The sequence below is a fragment of the Buteo buteo genome, chromosome 17 (genome assembly GCF_964188355.1).
Source record: "Buteo buteo chromosome 17, bButBut1.hap1.1, whole genome shotgun sequence".
In the NCBI taxonomy this organism is placed as follows: Eukaryota; Metazoa; Chordata; class Aves; order Accipitriformes; family Accipitridae; genus Buteo; species Buteo buteo.
In genome coordinates, this window is record NC_134187.1 from 7,898,287 (window position 1) to 7,917,455 (window position 19,169).

The following is a 19,169-nucleotide window of genomic DNA, read 5'->3' on the forward strand; positions in this document are numbered from 1 at the left end:
TCACATGAAGATGATAACTCCTCCCAGGAAAAGACATAGCAAAAGCAGCTTTGACATGGATTTATACTTAGAGGAGCAGCTGCAGGCTTACTGGGAAGGAGTTCACAATATAGGCTCTTGGATTATTAGCAGAAAAACCAGCTTGATTCTGGAAAGGAAGGGAAGGAGATACGAAAAAAATTTTCCTCACTGTGATCTGCAAGTGAATTCCATGGATTCTCTAGTTTGGAACAACCACCAGTAGACAGAAAGCTTAAAAAGATGGAGCTTGGAAAGGCAAAGCTGCTGAGGACCGGCCTCAATGCTTTATATCAGGCCATCCACCCTGTGCATGGAATTGCCTGGACAGATGGGAAGCAAGTGATACTGACTGCTTTATACTATCATAATGGAGAACTAAAGTTCGGAGACTCAAGTGTTGTTGGTCAATTTGAACATGTTCATGGGCTTTACTGGGGCCCATGTTGCTCTACAGACACCCCAGCTTTGCTCGCTGTTCAGCATAAAAAGCATGTTAGTGTTTGGCAGCTGGGCTACAGCACTGCGGACAGGAACAAACCCTTGATTTCTCAGACCTGTGAAGTTGGTGAGCCATTTCCACTGCTTTCTCAGGGCTGTGTCTGGCATCCAAAGAAGGAGGTCTTGGCTGTGCTTACAAAAAGAGATGCTTCAGTCTTGCATGCTGTTCGTACTGACAATACTAGAGTTAAGGCAGATATCAAAAGCAGTGGTCTTATCCACTGTGCCTGCTGGACTAAGGATGGTAATCGTTTAGTAGTTGCTATAGGCAGTGCCCTGCATTCCTACATATGGGATGATGCTCAGAAAACTCTAAATACCTGCTCCTTTTGCCCAGTCTTTGATGTGGGAGGTTATATCTGTGCTATAGAAGCCACGCTGGATTTCCAAATTGCTGTAGCTACTGAGCTTCCTTTAGATAATATCTGTGGTTTGAATGCGGGCATTGCATTTGATATGCCATCTGGTACAGAATCTGGTTCTTTAATCTCACAGTCTGCTCTGGTGCTTGGTGATGAGGAATACTCCATGGACCGGCGAAGAAAGTCCACAGATTCAGATAGATCCGGTGTTGATTCAGTTGCTTCTTCTTCATCAGGTCCTGTGGATTTAACCCATATCCTTGCAAATCACCGTCGGTCTGATCCCAGTCCTCTTATTACTCTGAAACGCAAAGACTCTGCAGCAACAAATGGTCAAGATTCTTCTCACATGATTTTGGTGACTTTTGAGAGGAAGGTAACCACCACCAGAAAAGTCACCATCCCAGGTATTCTGGTTCCTGATATAATGGCTTTTGACCTTAGAGCTCAGATTGTGGCAGTAGCCTCTAATACTTCTAACATTGTTTTGGTGTATTCAGTAACCTCTTCCTGCATGCCTCATATTCAACAAATCCAGCTGGAAAAGAATGAAAGACCAAAGGGCCTATGCTTTTTGACAGCTAAACTCCTATTGATTCTGATTGGCAAGCAAAAGTTCCCTGAGCCTAGTCTCATTCCATCTTCAAGTTCAGACAGGTATGTAATGCGTCTGATGATCAAAGAATTGATGCTGGAAGAAGATCCTTCAGCATTGCCTGAGGCTAAGCAGAATATGTTTTATAACTTCGAATCCTCTGTTAATATACCTGGAAAAAGAAAGTTCTTTGAAAATCTTGCTACAGATGACCAACCTCAAAGCAGGGAGCTGTTAATACCAAGAAGCACAGTTATTCAGTCTCCTAGTGGCAGGAGAAGACTCATTGAAGAAGTAAAGAGCCCTAGTTATGAGCAGAGCTCTTCATCAAGTGTGAGTGACCTGGATGAAAAAAGGCTCCCAGGTGACCCCTCGGTGGCCTTGGAAACATTGGATGCTGAACCTACCAATCGTTCAGTGTCTCTTCTTGGTTTTGGAACATCTACCAGGCTTTCCAGCAGACCAACTTCCCCTAAAGTACAGTTCAATGTGATCCAAGAAACATCAAATTCTCCTAAAAACAACAATTTGCCAAGTGAAAGAGGAATGAGTCACATATCTAGAAATTTAGAGAGACTTTGTGGCAGCTTCAATGAGTTACAACTGAGTCTTTCTGAAATAACAGACTTCGCTAAAAATGGGAGGAGGATATCTTTAGCCTATCCATGCTCACAGGAACCACCTGTCGTTCATATCACTTACCAGGTAACTTTTTTGTCAGCTTAAAAATATTGTGATAGGACACTGAATTTTTAAACAATCTTGTATTTATTTAGCTTTAAATCAAGAGGATGCAGTTTAATCCTATCAACCCATGAGAAATGTAACCTGAGTTTGGCATCAAGCTTAATCTAAAATGGTATTATAATTTGTCACTGAAACAACAACTCAGGATGATGTGGGTAACTTAGAGGATACTTCACGTGGGAGATCTGTGTCTGTTTGTTCTTTGATTATGCACAACTGTCTTGGATACTAGCTGATTTTGTGTGCATCTATCAAAGACAGAGAACAGAGCCAAACAGTTGTTAATGTACAAAAGGTTTATATGTTAGTTTAGTGTAAGGATAAGCCTATGAGTACAGGGGTACCGTAACCCACCAGAAACATAATCATTTCAAACCCAAGGTCAAATCCAAAGTTTGAAATAGACTCTCATGAAGACTGAAACAAAGTATTGAATCTCAACTTATGGAAAATTCAGATAGGCATGACATGAAATTGGCTTATTTCTACTTTAATTTCTCATCACTAATCTTCACAGAGCTGGACAAACTCAATTTATGAAACATATTACCACTTCAAATTTTCTGAAGAAAAAAAAATTTAAAAACAAATCTGTCAATATGTAATTATCATTTCATTAGATAAATAGATGAATGTCAAATCATCATGTTCCTATCCCACCCTTGTTTTGGCAAAATTCGTACTGGCTTCAATAAGAATTTCAACTAAGGAAGATAGGTTGTGTAATTATTTCTGGCTATTATTCTTAGTATCATTCATAGTAAAACTAACATTATACTGATAATATTTTTTGTCATGCTGATGCCAGTGGTATTGCTGCTAAAACTGGGGTCCCTTTCAGGATGTAGATGCCAATTGTAAATGCATGCGTATCTACTGCAACATAAGCAGCATTATGGCAAAGTAATACATTACACAGTGATGATGCTGAAGTATGTACTTCTCAAACAAATTTGACTTCCTTTTACTTTAAAGGAATCTGTACAGACATCAAAGTACCCCTCCTTAAACACTCATTAAGGGAATGGTGACTCAATTCAATCATATTCATTACTTTTTAGCCATTGTTTACTTGGCATTTAAGCAGATTCTAGTATGTTAGGTACTCTGGATCAAAGCAAAGCTTTCAATCTGTATTAGTCAATTTAACTTGACTATGTTACACAAATTCTGGTGAAAAAAGCAACATGTCTCTTTTAAATAATTTAGTATTTTATTTGCCAGGAAGAAAGCCCTTCTGTTCTCCAGCAAATTAATTCTTATTTCTTAACATAAATCAACTTATTTATTTAGCAAGCAGCCCTATCTCTTGGATTCGATTGGATTAACCTTTCTAAAGAGAAGTTTTGTTTGTGACATGTAACATTAATCTAAGATCTGAAGTCACTGTGCATGTTTGCTTGCACAAGCAGCAAGAATTAATTATCCCGTTTTTTTCTTTGGAAGCAAAAAAAATATTACTGCTTCTAAAATACTGCTAGACTAACTAACTACATTTAGAAAGGAAGACTCTTATTTATATGAGCAGGTTAGTTTCACATTGAACCAGCAGAAAGCACCGCCAGTACTGCATTATAATGACTTACAAAAAGTGCCACTTCATGTCTTTCTGACACACATAGCTTTTTTGTGTAAGTCTCAGCTAATGCCTTGCATAGTTCAGCCCCTCTTCTGAAACCTAACAGGATCACAGCATGATGCCAAAAAATAATGAAAAATAGACTGATGGCAAAAAGGCCTCCAGACAGACAGGGAAATATTTGCTTCATAGGCAGCTAATAATTTTCTCAGAAAATAGTTGTTTTGATTAGTTTGGATTCAGACATCTGAACTTTGTTCCTCCTTCAGGATTTGATTAGCACTCTGTGAGCTCAGAGACCAGCTGGGCTGTGGGTTCCAGCCAGGCTCTATGTTCACAGTGCGAAAAGGCAGGAAATAGCTTTATTGCCTTATGATATAAATATCAGCCTGTGGAAAACATTCTAAGCTTTAGGAACACTGCAGTCCAGTCAATAATATGGCCATTACCTTTCAGCTTTTTGTGCCAAGTGCATGTCTTCTTAAGTGTTTGTATAATCCCCAGCACAGCAGAGGCTCAATCTTGATTAGGAAATCTATTGTACTATAAAATATCATGATCAGTACTGCATAACCATATTTATGCATTAAAAACATGAGAGGAAAGTTTAAAACATACTAGATAAAAATGTAGCAATAATTATGGCCAATTACACTGTTGTGCAGAAGCATTATTGACATTTATGTATGTTTCCAGATCTGCTTAGAAAACCATAATATAAACCAGAATGTGTATTACTTAATAATTCATAATGTCTGCTCACTAAATAGTCTTCAAAATCTTTGTTTATTCTGTTAGTGCTTGCCTACCTATAACTCCTCTGAAGTCACATCCATGCAGTACTACCAGCATTTATATTCTTTGTAGCTTATAGCCATAAAAGAAAAACATGATCACTCACACTTTGGAAATGTCACTGCACTATCACTTGTGTAATAGCATTCAGCCACCAGAGGTGACTTGATCATTCAACCCTGAAAAGCAAATATTATTGCTCTTTCATCACATACAGACTTGTGATTCAGGATAGTGTGGGAGGGCAGACAGGTAAATGCAATAAGAGGATATTATTTAAAAAAAAAAAAAAAAAAGAAGAGATGAGGATCTGTCACAGATTTGTTTCTGTTTCATTTTGCAAAAAGATACTTTTATCATCCTTTTCCCCCAGAAAAGAAACAGCTGCAGAATATTTAAACTAGCCTCATTCAAAAGCTAATTACAGTGGAAATAAAGCCAATCTGGATTTGAAATTAATGGCATTTAGGCAAACCTCTCCGGGAGGAATAAGATTCATCTTAATCTGAGGAATATCTTAAAACTCCTGCATCTTGCTCACAAGCAGTATTATGTCAAAAGTGTATATCACTGAGAGGATATATTGCATAACTAAACAGGAAATAAATATCTTTTCAGCAATTAGTCACGAAGATTTCCTTTTCTTAGCACTCACCAATAATTACAAGTCAATTTGTACTTTTATAGCATCTTCATACAATATACTATGGGAAACTTTATTGCTAAGGTCAGCTATAAAATAAACATTTCTTTACACAGAGCTGAGAGATTAATAGAAAGGATCCAAACATATGGCAATAAAGTTCTTCTGATAGAAATACATGAAGTAGAGATAAAGAAGGGGGGTATAAGGGTGGCATAGTGAAATGAGCAAAGACCAGGCTGCAGTGATCAGCCGTAATAAGACCGTGAACCTTTCTGAAATCCAAAGGGCAATTGTGACTCGGGTTGAGCAATAGAGAGAAAGTCATGAAAATGATGGAAGAGGAAGGTGATATGACTGCTCCCTGGAGTAAGAAACTAGTCAGCCATCCTGAAGTTTAGAAGGAAGAGATTTAGGATGACTGTAAAAGACAGACCTGCAGTAGTCAAGAGAAGGTGTGATTAATGCATGGATAACGTTTTGAGCAAAGGTTGAGGAATTTGTTAAGAACAAATTCTGACAACAATGTTCTGAAACTGATCAATAGCAGACAAGCAGGGTTTGTAGAGGAGACACAATAACTTTTATTAGAACAGATGATTTGTTTGTTGGATACATAGACGCAACAGAAAAGGAATATGTAATGTTAAAAACAAATCCAAGTTTTCGTACTGTGCAAAGAAAGTAAAGATCTGAGTTAAAAAAAAACAACACACTCAAAACTTAAAGATCATGGAAGCACAAGCATGAGGACAAAGGGTGTATCTTAGATGACAATATACCTGAAACAGTAGTTGCAGAACTATTGACAGGGAGCCAAGAGTAGAGAAATGCTAGCATCATATCATCTGAAATGCTGATGTGCACTATAAATGCAAACTGCACTGGGATTTAAGCACCCCTGAGCAACTCCGATCTCTTCCAACGTAAACATTTTACAGGCTTCTCCTTCTCTGACAGGTTAATTAGGGTTGCAATTGGAATGTCCAACATAAGGGCAAGAAAGACATTAAGACCTCCACCAAAATAAAATCAGGATCCATCAAAAATCAAACAGGAATCACAGCAACAGTGGAAATCATGACAGGAAGGAGGAGTAGTGCAGGCAGCCAAACCTCATTAATACTACCTGTGGCAATGCTGCACAAGGCTTAATGAGACAGTACTTTGAATGTCACAAATCATAGTTCTCATTCCTCTTCAGTGTTCTTCCTTAGCCATCTAACTCTCTTTTCATTGTCTTCTGGGCCAGAATGCCCATGTCTATTTAATTTACTATTTTTTTCTCATCCCGCACAGTGAATGTGGGGGCAAGGCAAAAGCAAGCTGAGTAATGGGTACTAAGGTATCAAAACTGAAATTACCACTGAAGCACAACACTAAGAGCTGAAATCAAGGGTTTAAGAAAAAGAAAACCAATTTCTAGGCAACTACAGCACTATTCATCTTACAACACAGAGATGTGACTGACTAACCTGACACCTTTCCTTTATAAAATAACAGATTATCAACACAAAGGATATGAAGAATATTTAAAATACCTGTAATTCAGTACAGTACTTGAAATCATGCCACAGGGGAAATTATTTGTTCAACAGCAGAGAATAGGGATTAATAGAAGAAATTTAAGATGGTTAAGGAATTAGCTGGAAGGAAGTTAGTAAATGGTTATAGTAATATAAAAGAAAATGGAAGAAATTTACTAGTGGATTTTCTCATGATTGATCTTCAGGTTAATCTAAAAGTTTCATTAATGATCTGATGAGATATGCTAATAAAATCTGCATATGGCATAAAGTCAGTAGTATTTTCAATAGAGGATCAGGATATCGCATCTGTAATTTGATGACCTTAGCATCTAGAATAAAAAAAAGGGATTGAAATGAACTAATATGAAGTGCACAGTGATACATTCCAGGATTAACAGAAGGAATTTCTGCTAAAAACTGAATATTCCTTAGTTGGGAACAACCAAGGATGACAAAAGCTTGCACATGTTAAGTGACTACAAGATAACTATGAATCAAAAATGTGATACATTTATGAAAAGAGCAAAGGCAGTTTGTGGGTACATCAGTGAGGTACATCCAGTAAGTAATGCAATACTGGGCAACACAGCTGTGAGGCCTCATCTGGAAAACATTTTACATTTCTAGACATCCATGTGCAAGAAAGACACATTCAGACTGCAATCAATCACTACCCAGTGTTAGTAAAAACAATTCTGATTGGTAGCATATTCTTATTTACCTCACTGTTTCATCAGTCATTGAATTCAAGTTCATGAAGATGATCTTAGCATCCAGGCAAGTGTAAGCAGTGCATTAGGAAATACAAGATAAATAGTGGAAAAGGTCAAGAGGCAGAACTAGCTGACTGCTCAGTGGGGTTTAAAAAAGTGGTAAAAGACGTGTTTATTTTTCGTGCAGACATACGGTGTATAACATCTAATCCAGGAACCCTTTTTGCCTTAGTAAATTATTTTCTTCTTGGGGATATTTGCATTCCAAAACATGAGTTTTGAAAAACAGTTTGGCAACGCTGTGATGGGCTGGCTGCTGCCCAGAAGACCCTTTATAGGCTATAAAATCTGATCAAGGGACAGGCTGACACAGATGAAGGAAAACAATTCTTGAATTGATGGTTTCTTTCTGTTGAATTTTTGTTGAGGGAGAGTTGGACTTGACATACTACAGGAAGTTGGCTAAAGAAACTTAATCTGAAAATATCCACTCATGTATGTGGAAATATATTTGTTTCTTCTGTGATTAATATGTTCTTAGTCTACCAATGAACTTTGGTTTAGGATAAAACAACTAACATTAAGGGATTTTAATCTGAGAATTGCAAGTTCTTTGGCTTCTATTGGAGATAAACAGCAACACAGCTGAACCAGATAGATACAAATTTTGGGAAATGGTGGATTAAATCTAGATGTGACTAGAAAATTGTCTTTGTGTTAAGGCATGAAAATGGGAAGTACTAAGGTGAGATTTTAGTTGTATTTCTAACTCTGTCAGAAATTACTTCCATGACCTTGAGTAAATCTCTTTTAATCTTCCTGTGTAATGGTGTGATCATCTATAAAAAGGGAATACTAACAGTTACCTACCTCTCAAGAAGGCATGGGATTAAATCAGTTAATCTATGATATGACATCTGTGACCATATTCCTCAAAGAGAAGGCATGTTATCATCACTTAAGCTAACCATTAAACAAAAAAGGCTAAATAATTAGAAGCTTAAAACAGAGAAAGATTCTTGACCTGACAGAATTTGCCAGCAGACAAAAATGAACGTAAAGATGATTGTCACTATAAACAGTAGTATATGACAAAGACAGAATAGCTAATACAAATGCTCATAAACGATGAAAGACAAACAACTCTGAAACTTAAGCCTTGAGGTCTGTACTTGAAAAACTGGTTAGGATAAAAAATAGATGCCATGTAGTTTTGTATATACAAAAATGTCTTCCACTTCCAATGGCTGTTCCAATAATAACTTGCAAGACTAAGGAGGAAACATACTGGAACGAAGTCATCCTTAGTATACATTTCCATTCAGCTGAGTTCAAGTCAACAGAGGCAGAGCTAGATTGTTTTCTGATTATTCTTGAGTTGAAGCATATCTACATGAAAAAATTAACCACTCAGGTCAAGGCAATGTGCCTGTCTCATCTACAGTCCAGCTTTTTCTGTAATTCATTAACTGAAGTACAAGTTTGAATAAACTCTGCTATTTCAACCTGAATTCAGGAAAACGAAGTAGTTCTTAGATGTGCTAATCCACAATACGTAGCAATGAAAAGCTTTCCACAAATACCTGTACAGGCAAATAGCATCTCTGCAATGTAAATGCAAAGCACATGCTCACTGCTGAACATTCAGCCCATTGAGTTTTAAGTGTATTTAGGTTCAATAGAACATAGTACTATATAATTTGAAGAGACCTAAAAATGACAAAGAAGTTGAGTTATATAGTTATAGCTGTAATAAAAAGTTACTATAGGTTTACGACTAAGAAATGATACTTTGATGCATTCCTTAGGTATTTCCCTTTTAATTACATAGCAACAAATTTCTGGCTGTTTTAAATGGGGAAAGAGATGAAAAGACCTCTGAAAGTTGGAAAGTTTGGGTTTTAACAGGAAGATATTCTTACAGTTCTTACATCTTCAATCAATCATAATACATAAATAAATAACCATCAGCCATAAACTATCTGCATAGCCAGTTTATGATAGAGTGGGGAAAAAATACTTCTGCAACAGTTGGTAGACATTCTGATTTACAGAATCCAATGTGGTTGCACGACAGCATACATACTATGTACAGAAAAATGAAAATGATTGAGTTAGAAAGGGTGTTACAGAGCAAAAAAAGCACATGTTAACCGAGAGAGCGACTGAGTCAAAAGACAGCACAATTAGAAATGAAGACAAGCATTAGAAGACACGTTTGTTTAGTCAAAGGTTAGATTACTATGCACAGACATAGAAGACGCAGTTGTGAATTCATTCAACTGCAAGTTTTATATTAGCAAGAAAGATTCAGGGGTATGAAGTAGACACTGACAGGGTAGGACTAGAACAGGAGTTATGATACATGACATCTTTTCAACCCATTTTAAAATGTTAACTTGGGTCCCTTCTGAATGTACAAAACAGAAAGGTCTAGGAAATGGGATAAATAGACTGGTTCATTCAAATATGTTAAATCTGGGGGTATTGCAAACATAAGGCATGCCAAAAGAAAAAAAAAAACACACCATAACACATGGGAACTACACAGGTGGAAAGTATGGAGAGGGAAGAACAAAACTAAATTCACAGGACAAAGTATAGCAAGATTATTTAGAAGAAAATGTCCAATTCACCTATATTTTTTAATAGCATTGAGTCACTGGAAAATTTTTAATGTTAAAATGACTTTCAAATGATAGCAGATAGGAAAATGTAAATGCAAATATATATCCACTCCATAACCATATTAGCTCAACTATTTTGTGGCCCTTGCACTTTGCAGTAATCAGAATGATGGAATACAAAGGTGTCGATTCTCAAGGCCAGCTAAACTTCATGAAGCATGAATATGCCACCTTTATATTCAGGTGTGGTTTTTTAGTGAATGCCAGAGCAAATTCCAGGGCTGTAAACCCATATATTCCCTCTCTCTCAAAGAAAGTCACAGGATTCCCAATCTACCTTGCTACAACAGCTTTTCAGAGAGACTGTTGCTATGTCCAGTCTCTCTGCAATTCTCTCTGTGCCAGAACTGAGGTCATTTTACTGGGGTGGAATAGCTGACCAATGACTATCAAAACCACCCACGCGTACAACTGAAACTGAGCACAGTACTCATTTGCTCTGGTAACATCTTGGACAACTTTATTCCAGGCATGATATATTCCCTTCCACTGAACTGACTCTTCAGGCAGAAAGGCCCAACGGACACATACACATGACCTAATACATGATATATACAGGGCTGATGCAGTTTTGCACTGCATAAGCACACAAAACAAAAAGCAAAGATGCATATTCCTCTTCACATGGGACTATGAGATTGTGCTTAGAATTGCACTGCTTGATGGTGTCATCTATAAATTGTAGCAAAGCCAGACAAAGAAAAAGCAAAATGACTAAAGAACTGAAAGGATTAAGAGCAGAGGAACGGTTAAAAGAACCCAGGCACAATGTATAAGCCTTTAACATGATCTTTTCTTTTACATGTATGTATTTGAAGAAAAGTTTTTCAAATGGAGCAGTTACTGAAGAAACAAAAGATGTTCTCCTCTGTGATGGCAAGATCCATTTGAATTTAGTCCAGCAGCTGTTTGATCTGCCTGTTATTGAAATGAAACACGGTATGTTCTTTTTATTTCTGGTATCTGGTTTCACCTGAGATTTTTAGCATAAAAGAGGCATTTGTGGTAGAATAATTACCCCACACTGCAGTAAACTGAGAGAGCTAACTTCTTTTGATAAGTATGTGTTTTCCTTTGTCTGAAACACAGCAGAGTGTCTGTTGAAATCACTTAAATGCTAAGTAACTGCAGAACTACCTATCACCAGAGTAATATGTTAGATGTCTCTACAGAAGAAGGTTGAGAAAATAATAAGTACCTGGAAATAGAAGTGCTTCCTTGGGACCTTTTGGCATTTTGCTTTGCCCATCTTTACAAGCATGTCCCAGACCTGACAATACAGAGTAGGCTGGAGAAAAAGTCATTCTCAGAATAAGATAGATATATATATATATATATATATATGTATCATGTAGCATTTGGAATTATTTTAATGTAAGATAAACAATGAAGCTCAATGTTGCCAGTCTCACATTTCTACCACCCACCACTGATTAACTTGTAAGGACAGAAGCAGCTAGGGAAATCCTAGCCCCAGGCTGGTCTCTGAATTACCTTGTCCCTGCCTGTTCCTGTATGCTACCTTCTCAGCAACATACATACCATTATTTTTTAGCCATTTCTCTACAATGCTTCTGATGGCTTTTCTCATCACAGTCTAAGTATATTATGATCTTAAAGTACACAGTAGTTGGCTATAATTATGATCTTCTTGCATGGTTTCCACACTGACAGATCCATAAATTACTCTCTGTCTTACCCCTTGTCTTAGCCCCTGACAGGCTGAGACATATTGGTTTAATCGGTACACTCTGCTTTATGAGAAATGAATTCAACTGTTGGTAAAATTAAAAAGAAAAGGAAAGTACTAATGCAAACTATAGCTTTCTAAATAACGATGGTTACACACCAGACTGCTATATAATAGGCTTATCAATGAAAAAGAAACCAGGCCTGGTGTGTTACTGGTGCTGGCACCAAGGACAGTGCGAAAAAGAGATGTAAAATATGCACCATGCTGCCATTCATATTCTGCTTATCTCCTTGTTGTTGATGAGACCATGAGAATGAAGAAAAGGGGCTACAAATACAACACAGACCATTGGACCACTTCCTTTTTCCCCTGGCTTACAGCAGTTTCTGAAAGTTGTTCCAGAAGATAAGGATATGCAGGTTTCATATTTTTGTCAGCAATCTCTCTTGACTGTGCAGTGCAGTGGAGGCGTATATGAAAAAACTCTACTTACTGTTGAGGCCTGAGCTATTTCCCAGCAGGCTTCTGCAATAACACAATGCAACTTTGCAGGGCAAGGAGGATACCTTTTTTGGCCTGTACTTTCAGCTCTTGATTTTTGAAACAAATGCCCATAATGAAAAAAGATGTTTAGAATTCAGTATGAAAATAATAAATAAGGGGCCTGAGAAAACCATTTTCAGCTCTATAGAACAGTTGAATATTTAATATTTAATTAGCGGAACACCAGTCCTCAATTTCATGCATTAGACTTCAGAGATATCAAAAAGACAATGTCTTAGAATCATCCTAATGTGTCCCTCTTTCTGTCCAATGTGGTGCTCAGCTTTTCTGAAATTGAGCCTGTTTCTTAACAGCAAAAAGAACAACAGAAACAAGAATCTTTCTAAAACTCACCAAAATCCTGCAAAATTATCAGTTTTGGGGCAGAAGTAGTTATGTAGCTCTTTATTCAGTTCTGACCAGTACAGATTTGTATTCCTAAATCTTTCCTTTGCCACAAGGCATGAATATTAAATGTGATTAAAAATATCACTCCCATCCTTTAATACTATATAATTAAAGGGGATGTAATGAAGAGTGTGTTTGTATTACAATGACAGCCTGGCATTTTTTACTATGAATAAACACTTAAACTTGAATATATTGGGGGGAAAAAGTTCACAGCTGTAGGCCAAATGCATAACCATGGCAAGGCTATTAAGATCATCAGAGTTAGACTAGCAACGAACTTGGCCTCATCGTTTGCACTTTAAGCCCAGGACTGTAATATCATTACCTGTACTAAATATAGCCTGTCATATCGTGCCCTGGTATTAGCACACAGAAGTCTCTCTTTTCAGCAGTAATAATTGTGCAGAAGGTTTTTCCACCATTGAAATATTTTGTGGGATATGCTTCAAAGCAAGTGTTATCAATGACGCAGAGAATTTCAGACATTTCAATGGATGAAAATAAAAAGTCCCAAGAGTTTGACAGAAGAGTATGCTTTATCAATTTGACCAACAACATAACTATTGATTTGGACAACAGAATTTCCACTTTCAGGCTCACTGCTTATGGAATCTGAAGTCTGTCCAGAATTAGAAAGAAAGTATTAAGAGTAGAAGATTAAAGATTCATGGTTTGGAATGACAATCTTCTTATGATGTAACAGGTGACATGACAACGTGCAATAGTGTAGCAGCCTGGAAAAGTACTTTGTTAATAGTATAAGGAGGGGAGATTTGCCTTGTCCAGGAACATGCTTCTTTATGACTGACAAAAATTAAGCACAGTACTTCTGGATTTTCTACACTTCCTTTTTTCACATCCCTTTTCAAAACACAGTTTTATCTCCCAAAATTAAAAATACCAACAACAGAACATAACAGGGCTTTCTCTACCTCAGACCCCAGCTAATGCTCCTGGTCAGTAATGACAGGATATGTACTCTAAGAAAAACATGTGATGCAAGGGCTCCCACAATGCTTTTTAGTTGCCATAGATTTTTTAGTTTTTTCATAAAATGTGAAACTGAAAAAAAGACAAATAGAGAATTCACTATTTTCTATAAGAACTGCAATAACCAGTCCAAAAGGAAACAGATTAATCACTAGAAAACATATATATGGTATACATAGCTTCAATGTCAAGCTGATTTGCAAAGGGAAGTAAGGAGCAAAGAGGAGTTAGGTTTATTTTCTGCTTCTATGCAATACAGAAAGTGAACCTGAATGATTTTGATATCTTTGCTTTTTTAATCTTGCCTCTTTTTTTTTTCCAGAAAAAAAAAAAAAGATTAAAAATGTCATTCAGATTTTGTTCATTCTCTTCTTTATGAGAAGATTTGATAAATAATTAAAGGAAAGAAATTTTATTATATCAGTTTTTGTAAATCATCTCATGTAAATCATGGTATCTTTTGTAAATCATCTTCAAGGTGTAACTTCCTTCCATTCCTTCCATACAAATTTGAAAACATACTGAACAATCTTGGTTGACAGTAAAGGAGATGGAAACCCCTACTTCCTTCTAGAACAAATACAGCACATCATTTTCTGTGCCAACTTTTTCAGTTTTTATGATCTCTTCATCATTTGGGTAGAGCAGATGAGCAAAAAGGATAAGCAGAAGTAGATGTCACTAGAACAAAAGTCAGCATGGAAAGGCTGCCTGAGCTTTCAGAAAATGGAGATACTTATAGTTCATCAGAACTAGCAAAGATGCACCTTGTTTTTCAACTTAATTTAAATAAGGGACAAAATGCCTCAAACCTTTCCAGACCTTTCTTTTAGCCCCCCTTCACATTTACACAAAGGTGTGTTTAGCATGGATTGTCAGACCTTAATGTCATTAGCGTAATAAGGCTTTAGTGTACAAAAAGAAAACCTGCTCTGCTCGCATGCTGGCTGACTTTTTAAAATGTGCTTGTACATTTTACATAACCAGAGCAGTACACTCATTTTCTTTTTTTCCTTAATTTTTGTAGGCTCTTCTTGGATTGTGCTCACTGCAGACAAGGATGGCTTTGTGCCATTAATATTCAGAGCAACACAAGAGATAATCATAAGGGATGGAAGTGACAGTTCAGAAGTCTGTGGAGGTCACTCCTACAAAAAAAGCATTTCAATGCGACCACCAAGCAGAGTGACATAATTTCTGAACAAAGAACGCTAATGATCTTCTTTTCTAATACAATACAGAGACATTTCTGCAGTGTCAGAAACTGAGTGACTAGAAAGCTGTCTTCACTACTTTCAATGTATTTTAACTGTAAAATCTGTGGCATGGTTACACTGTAGCTAAATCCTAGGGTTGGCTGGACCCTCATGATTTCTTCTGAAGGATCAGACCTAGAAAGAAGTTTACCACAGCTGTTATTAATGACTGCCAGTGGACTGGAGCAGAGACTAGCCTCTACTTTAATTGTGGTCGGGATGTTCTTGGAGAAACAATATTATGCTAAAAATCATGCAGTAACAACAAATCTAGCTAATACAGGTGTACAGTCCACACAAAAGCTGAAAAAAATACAACTAAAGAGCTTTTATATTCATTAAGGAAAACTGGTAAGGGAAAAAAAAAGAAAACTGCTTCAGGCTCTCTTTGCTGTTCCAGCTGGATCCCATAGAAACCTGCAACATTTTCAGAAATGCTTGATTTTTATATGAAAATGTTCAATTACTAAAAAGGCTGCATCACTGTCTCCTGTCAGTGTCTTACACAGAACGTAAATTTATACATGCATACAGAAGAGAAAGAAAAAACCTTGCAAGGTAAATTAAGGATCAGAGACATTGAATGTAAACTTCATTTGGCTAAATGCAGGTGTCTACACTGAACTTGTCATCTAGACTCCTGTATGATCAGTCAAAAAAAGAAAAGCAATTCTACAGCAGATTATTCATGCCCTAACATAGATTTCTAAAACTGATCGTGGTGAACCATCCCTATTATGTAAGTAAATAAGTGCCTATTCCTTTCCACCGACTGCAAAAGCATGCTAGGGGACTAGTTTAAATACAGACATTTACATTGAGTCAGATGAACCTCAACCTGAGAGACAAGAGCCAATATAGATATATCTGAGAAGCAGGCAGACAGATTTATGGAAGTTAAACTATCATGATTATGGTGAAAAAATAGGCATAAGGGAAGAACTGAATAAACTCCCTAACTTTTCTTCCTCTAAATGCAAAGAGGTGGGTAAAGTGTAACGAGTAGCCACGTGTGTGAGGCCTAGCATTTTGTACTGCTGGACAGGCCCCAGCAGAAACCATGGAAAGGCGTGCTCGCTTCTCGCTGTACATTCAGGGAAACATAAAAGAGATGAGACTTATTTAAGCTACTATTAAGACTTATTTTTCACACTGTGCATTTTGGGTCTTGTTAATACTCCTGGAGAGTCTGTTTTCCCTGCTTGGGAACCACAGCAAGCCTGTTAATAGGGCACAGATACACTAAAATCCAGTTACAATACTTCACCCCATACTAAGGCTGGATCGAGAAGGTAGACCTATGGTCTGAAGGCACTTAATGGGTTTGGAAGTTTGGCATTAGTACCATTCCAGTGATGCAGCCAGAAGTCACATGAGGAACAGTTTCAATTCCTTGAATTAAATAATGTCCTTCTCATGCAAGTATCCTCCCAGAGATAAAGGAATCATAATTCTAAATCACCTACAACCACAGGTGTGCAATGTAGCTGGGTATATTTGTACTACCTTGTTTGCAAAGATCATTTTAAGCAGCCTCGAGAAGCATTCCAGTTTGGAAAAAAAAATAATAATAATCTGACTATTTAACCATTAAACACATCTATGAGTTTACAGTTACTTGGTTCATTGGATTGCCTGCTATTTTGCATTAAAATTGTGTCCAAAAAGGTATTTGTATTACTACTGCTTTAAAAATTTGGGTGAAGTTGTGCTTTCCTTCACTGAAATCAGGCCAAATCATTGAAATCAAGTAAGTAATGCAGACGATCACAGACATAGTATGGTGAGGGAAGACTTTATCAGGTTTCTAAACAACAGCACATTTCGAAGCAGCAGATGTTTCTAATCCTGCAAATACACCTGAACAACATTCTTGTGTCTCACAACAGTATCTGGTATTCACAACACCTATGCTATGCCCAAGTAAAATAAAACTTAATTATAACTAACTAGAATGATAGGAGGATATATTTTAGAGGACTGCTTAGGCTCAACTAAAGGAAGAACTAAAAGGGAATTCTTCTCACAAATACTATCTTCTATGGATGGTAGTCCCATAGTTTGTTCCACTTGAAATGAGGCTAATGAAACACAAAAAATATGTTAAATGGAACAGTCCTGCACTCTAAACATATGAACTTGAGGAAAATGGGATTGCGCCTATCAGGTTGATAACACACCAAGACTTTTGTTTGTACTGTACAGTTTCTTTACGTTCATTATATACATTATTCACAAAGACTTCCTTGTTGCTAGAGAAATACTCACATTCCACCTTTTGTCATCTTCATGCCTTAGTGCTGTTGCAAGAGCCAGAAGGGGAATTCTGAGAAGGTGAAAATCTTAACTAGCAGAGATCAGTGAGTATCTAGGCACCAAAGATGCCTCAGAACTCAGAATTATCACTAGATATTTCATTGTCAGTCTGTCATGCTACCATTTTAGTTTTTCATGTATTAGTCTTCCATAAAATAATCTGAATGTTGAGAAGATCAGGAGTGAAAGGAGCTTCTTTGAATTGCTATTGAAGTTTGGTTTGGTTTTATTTGGTTTGGTTTGGTTTCATGGAGATAAAGAGAAGCAAATAAACTTTTAGATGACAAAACAATTAGTTTCAGGGAATAACTGGCTGTAAAATTAAAAAACTTAGTTCTGTGATGCTTAATGAACTTCTGGACTTGTTATATTTTGGTGACATTGTTTTCCCCTGCTGTATGATTCAAGGGTTGTTGAATCTGAGCAGGAACTAATCTGCCTGAAGGTGCTATCATCATCCAAGACAATTAGTCTGGTAACAAATAAGGACCCCAGTTCATCTTGTTGGACAGTTACAATATTATAGGAAGGCTTAGGAAAGATATATCAACTAAAACTGTATAATATTAAAGAATAGCACTGCCCCCTCCCATTTATGAACAGGTTATTATGTAGATATATTTGAAAATAAGTGTTTAAATCATATACATGCACTTAAACATGGAAAACAATTGAATGAGGAAATATTTGTTTTCAGGTAATGATTTAGGGGTGCAGTGCAGTGCAGTGCAGAACTATCTTATATAGTGTCTATCACAGGGCTGTTAAGTTAAAATGGAAAGTAATAAAAGCACTAGAAGTGCTGAAGAGATTTATGCAAAGCAGAGGATAAATTTTCAGCTTTGGTTTGGATGGAGAACAGATGGAGAATCAGTGAAGTAGAGAGATGTAAGATGACTCTTCTATTAAGCACAAGCTGTACAGAAGATTTTTGCACAAACTGATAAAGGCATGTGGAAAGATAGAAAGAGTTTGTACTAAATGAGTTGAGCAGACAGTAGGCTGTGAAAAGGAGAAAAGCATAGACTGAGAAGCGTTCACTGTCCTCCAGAAGTACTATTTTATGGGGCCAAAATTGATCAATTTAGAAAAAGGGAAGTTGTTCGGATCACCTAAATTTCATGAAGGCGGTAACCCCCTGTTTTAGGCTCCTTATTTCACCAGCAGAAAGGACAGGCTCCTCTGGAAGAATAATGAGACTACTGGTGCTAGGTTCCTGTCCAGAGTCACCCAGTAGGGGAGTCTGTCTTCTGTAATTAAAACAGAGGAAAGCTAGGAAGACTAGGAGCTTAAATTAGAAGTCAAAGCAGAATGACTACACTCAGTATGCCATATTAGTGGCGCTCAGAAGACTAAATGGTGTACCAGCTCCTCCAAAACATTTCCCCTGTGGGAAATAAACAACATACCAGAAAGTCTAAATTTCCATTTTAATTACTCTGCATCTTTATCCAGCACATTTACATGCATTCTTATGTATTTTTAGGAGTTGGTATATCTTCACTTAAAAGTACAATCTGCTTCAAAGTAAAATTGAAACTTACCTTACATTTTCCATAACTCTCCTGCTAAGCATGCAGCAGTCTGCTTTACTCTTCACAGTTTCTTGTATTGACCCACTCCTTGGGAAAATGCTAACAACAGGAGTTCTATATGCCAGACAGTCTTTTTCGTTTTTGATTTTGAAAACAATTTTGTGAGAACAATAATAAAACAATATAAAAATTAAATACAACAAAATCAAAGTCAGCTGAAATTCTGCTGGCCAATCTATGATGCTGACTTTGCACA

At 36.9% G+C, this 19,169-nt stretch overlaps 1 protein-coding gene across 1 annotated transcript; it reads left to right on the forward strand.

The window, feature by feature from the left end:
- The first annotated feature begins 261 nt into the window (after positions 1-261).
- WDCP (WD repeat and coiled coil containing) lies at positions 262-15,000 on the forward strand. Its single transcript, XM_075049833.1, has 3 exons — positions 262-2,181; positions 10,988-11,108; positions 14,834-15,000. The coding sequence occupies exons 1-3, from the start codon at positions 262-264 to the stop codon at positions 14,998-15,000; spliced, it is 2,208 nt and encodes a 735-aa protein (XP_074905934.1).
- The last annotated feature ends 4,169 nt before the right edge of the window (positions 15,001-19,169 follow it).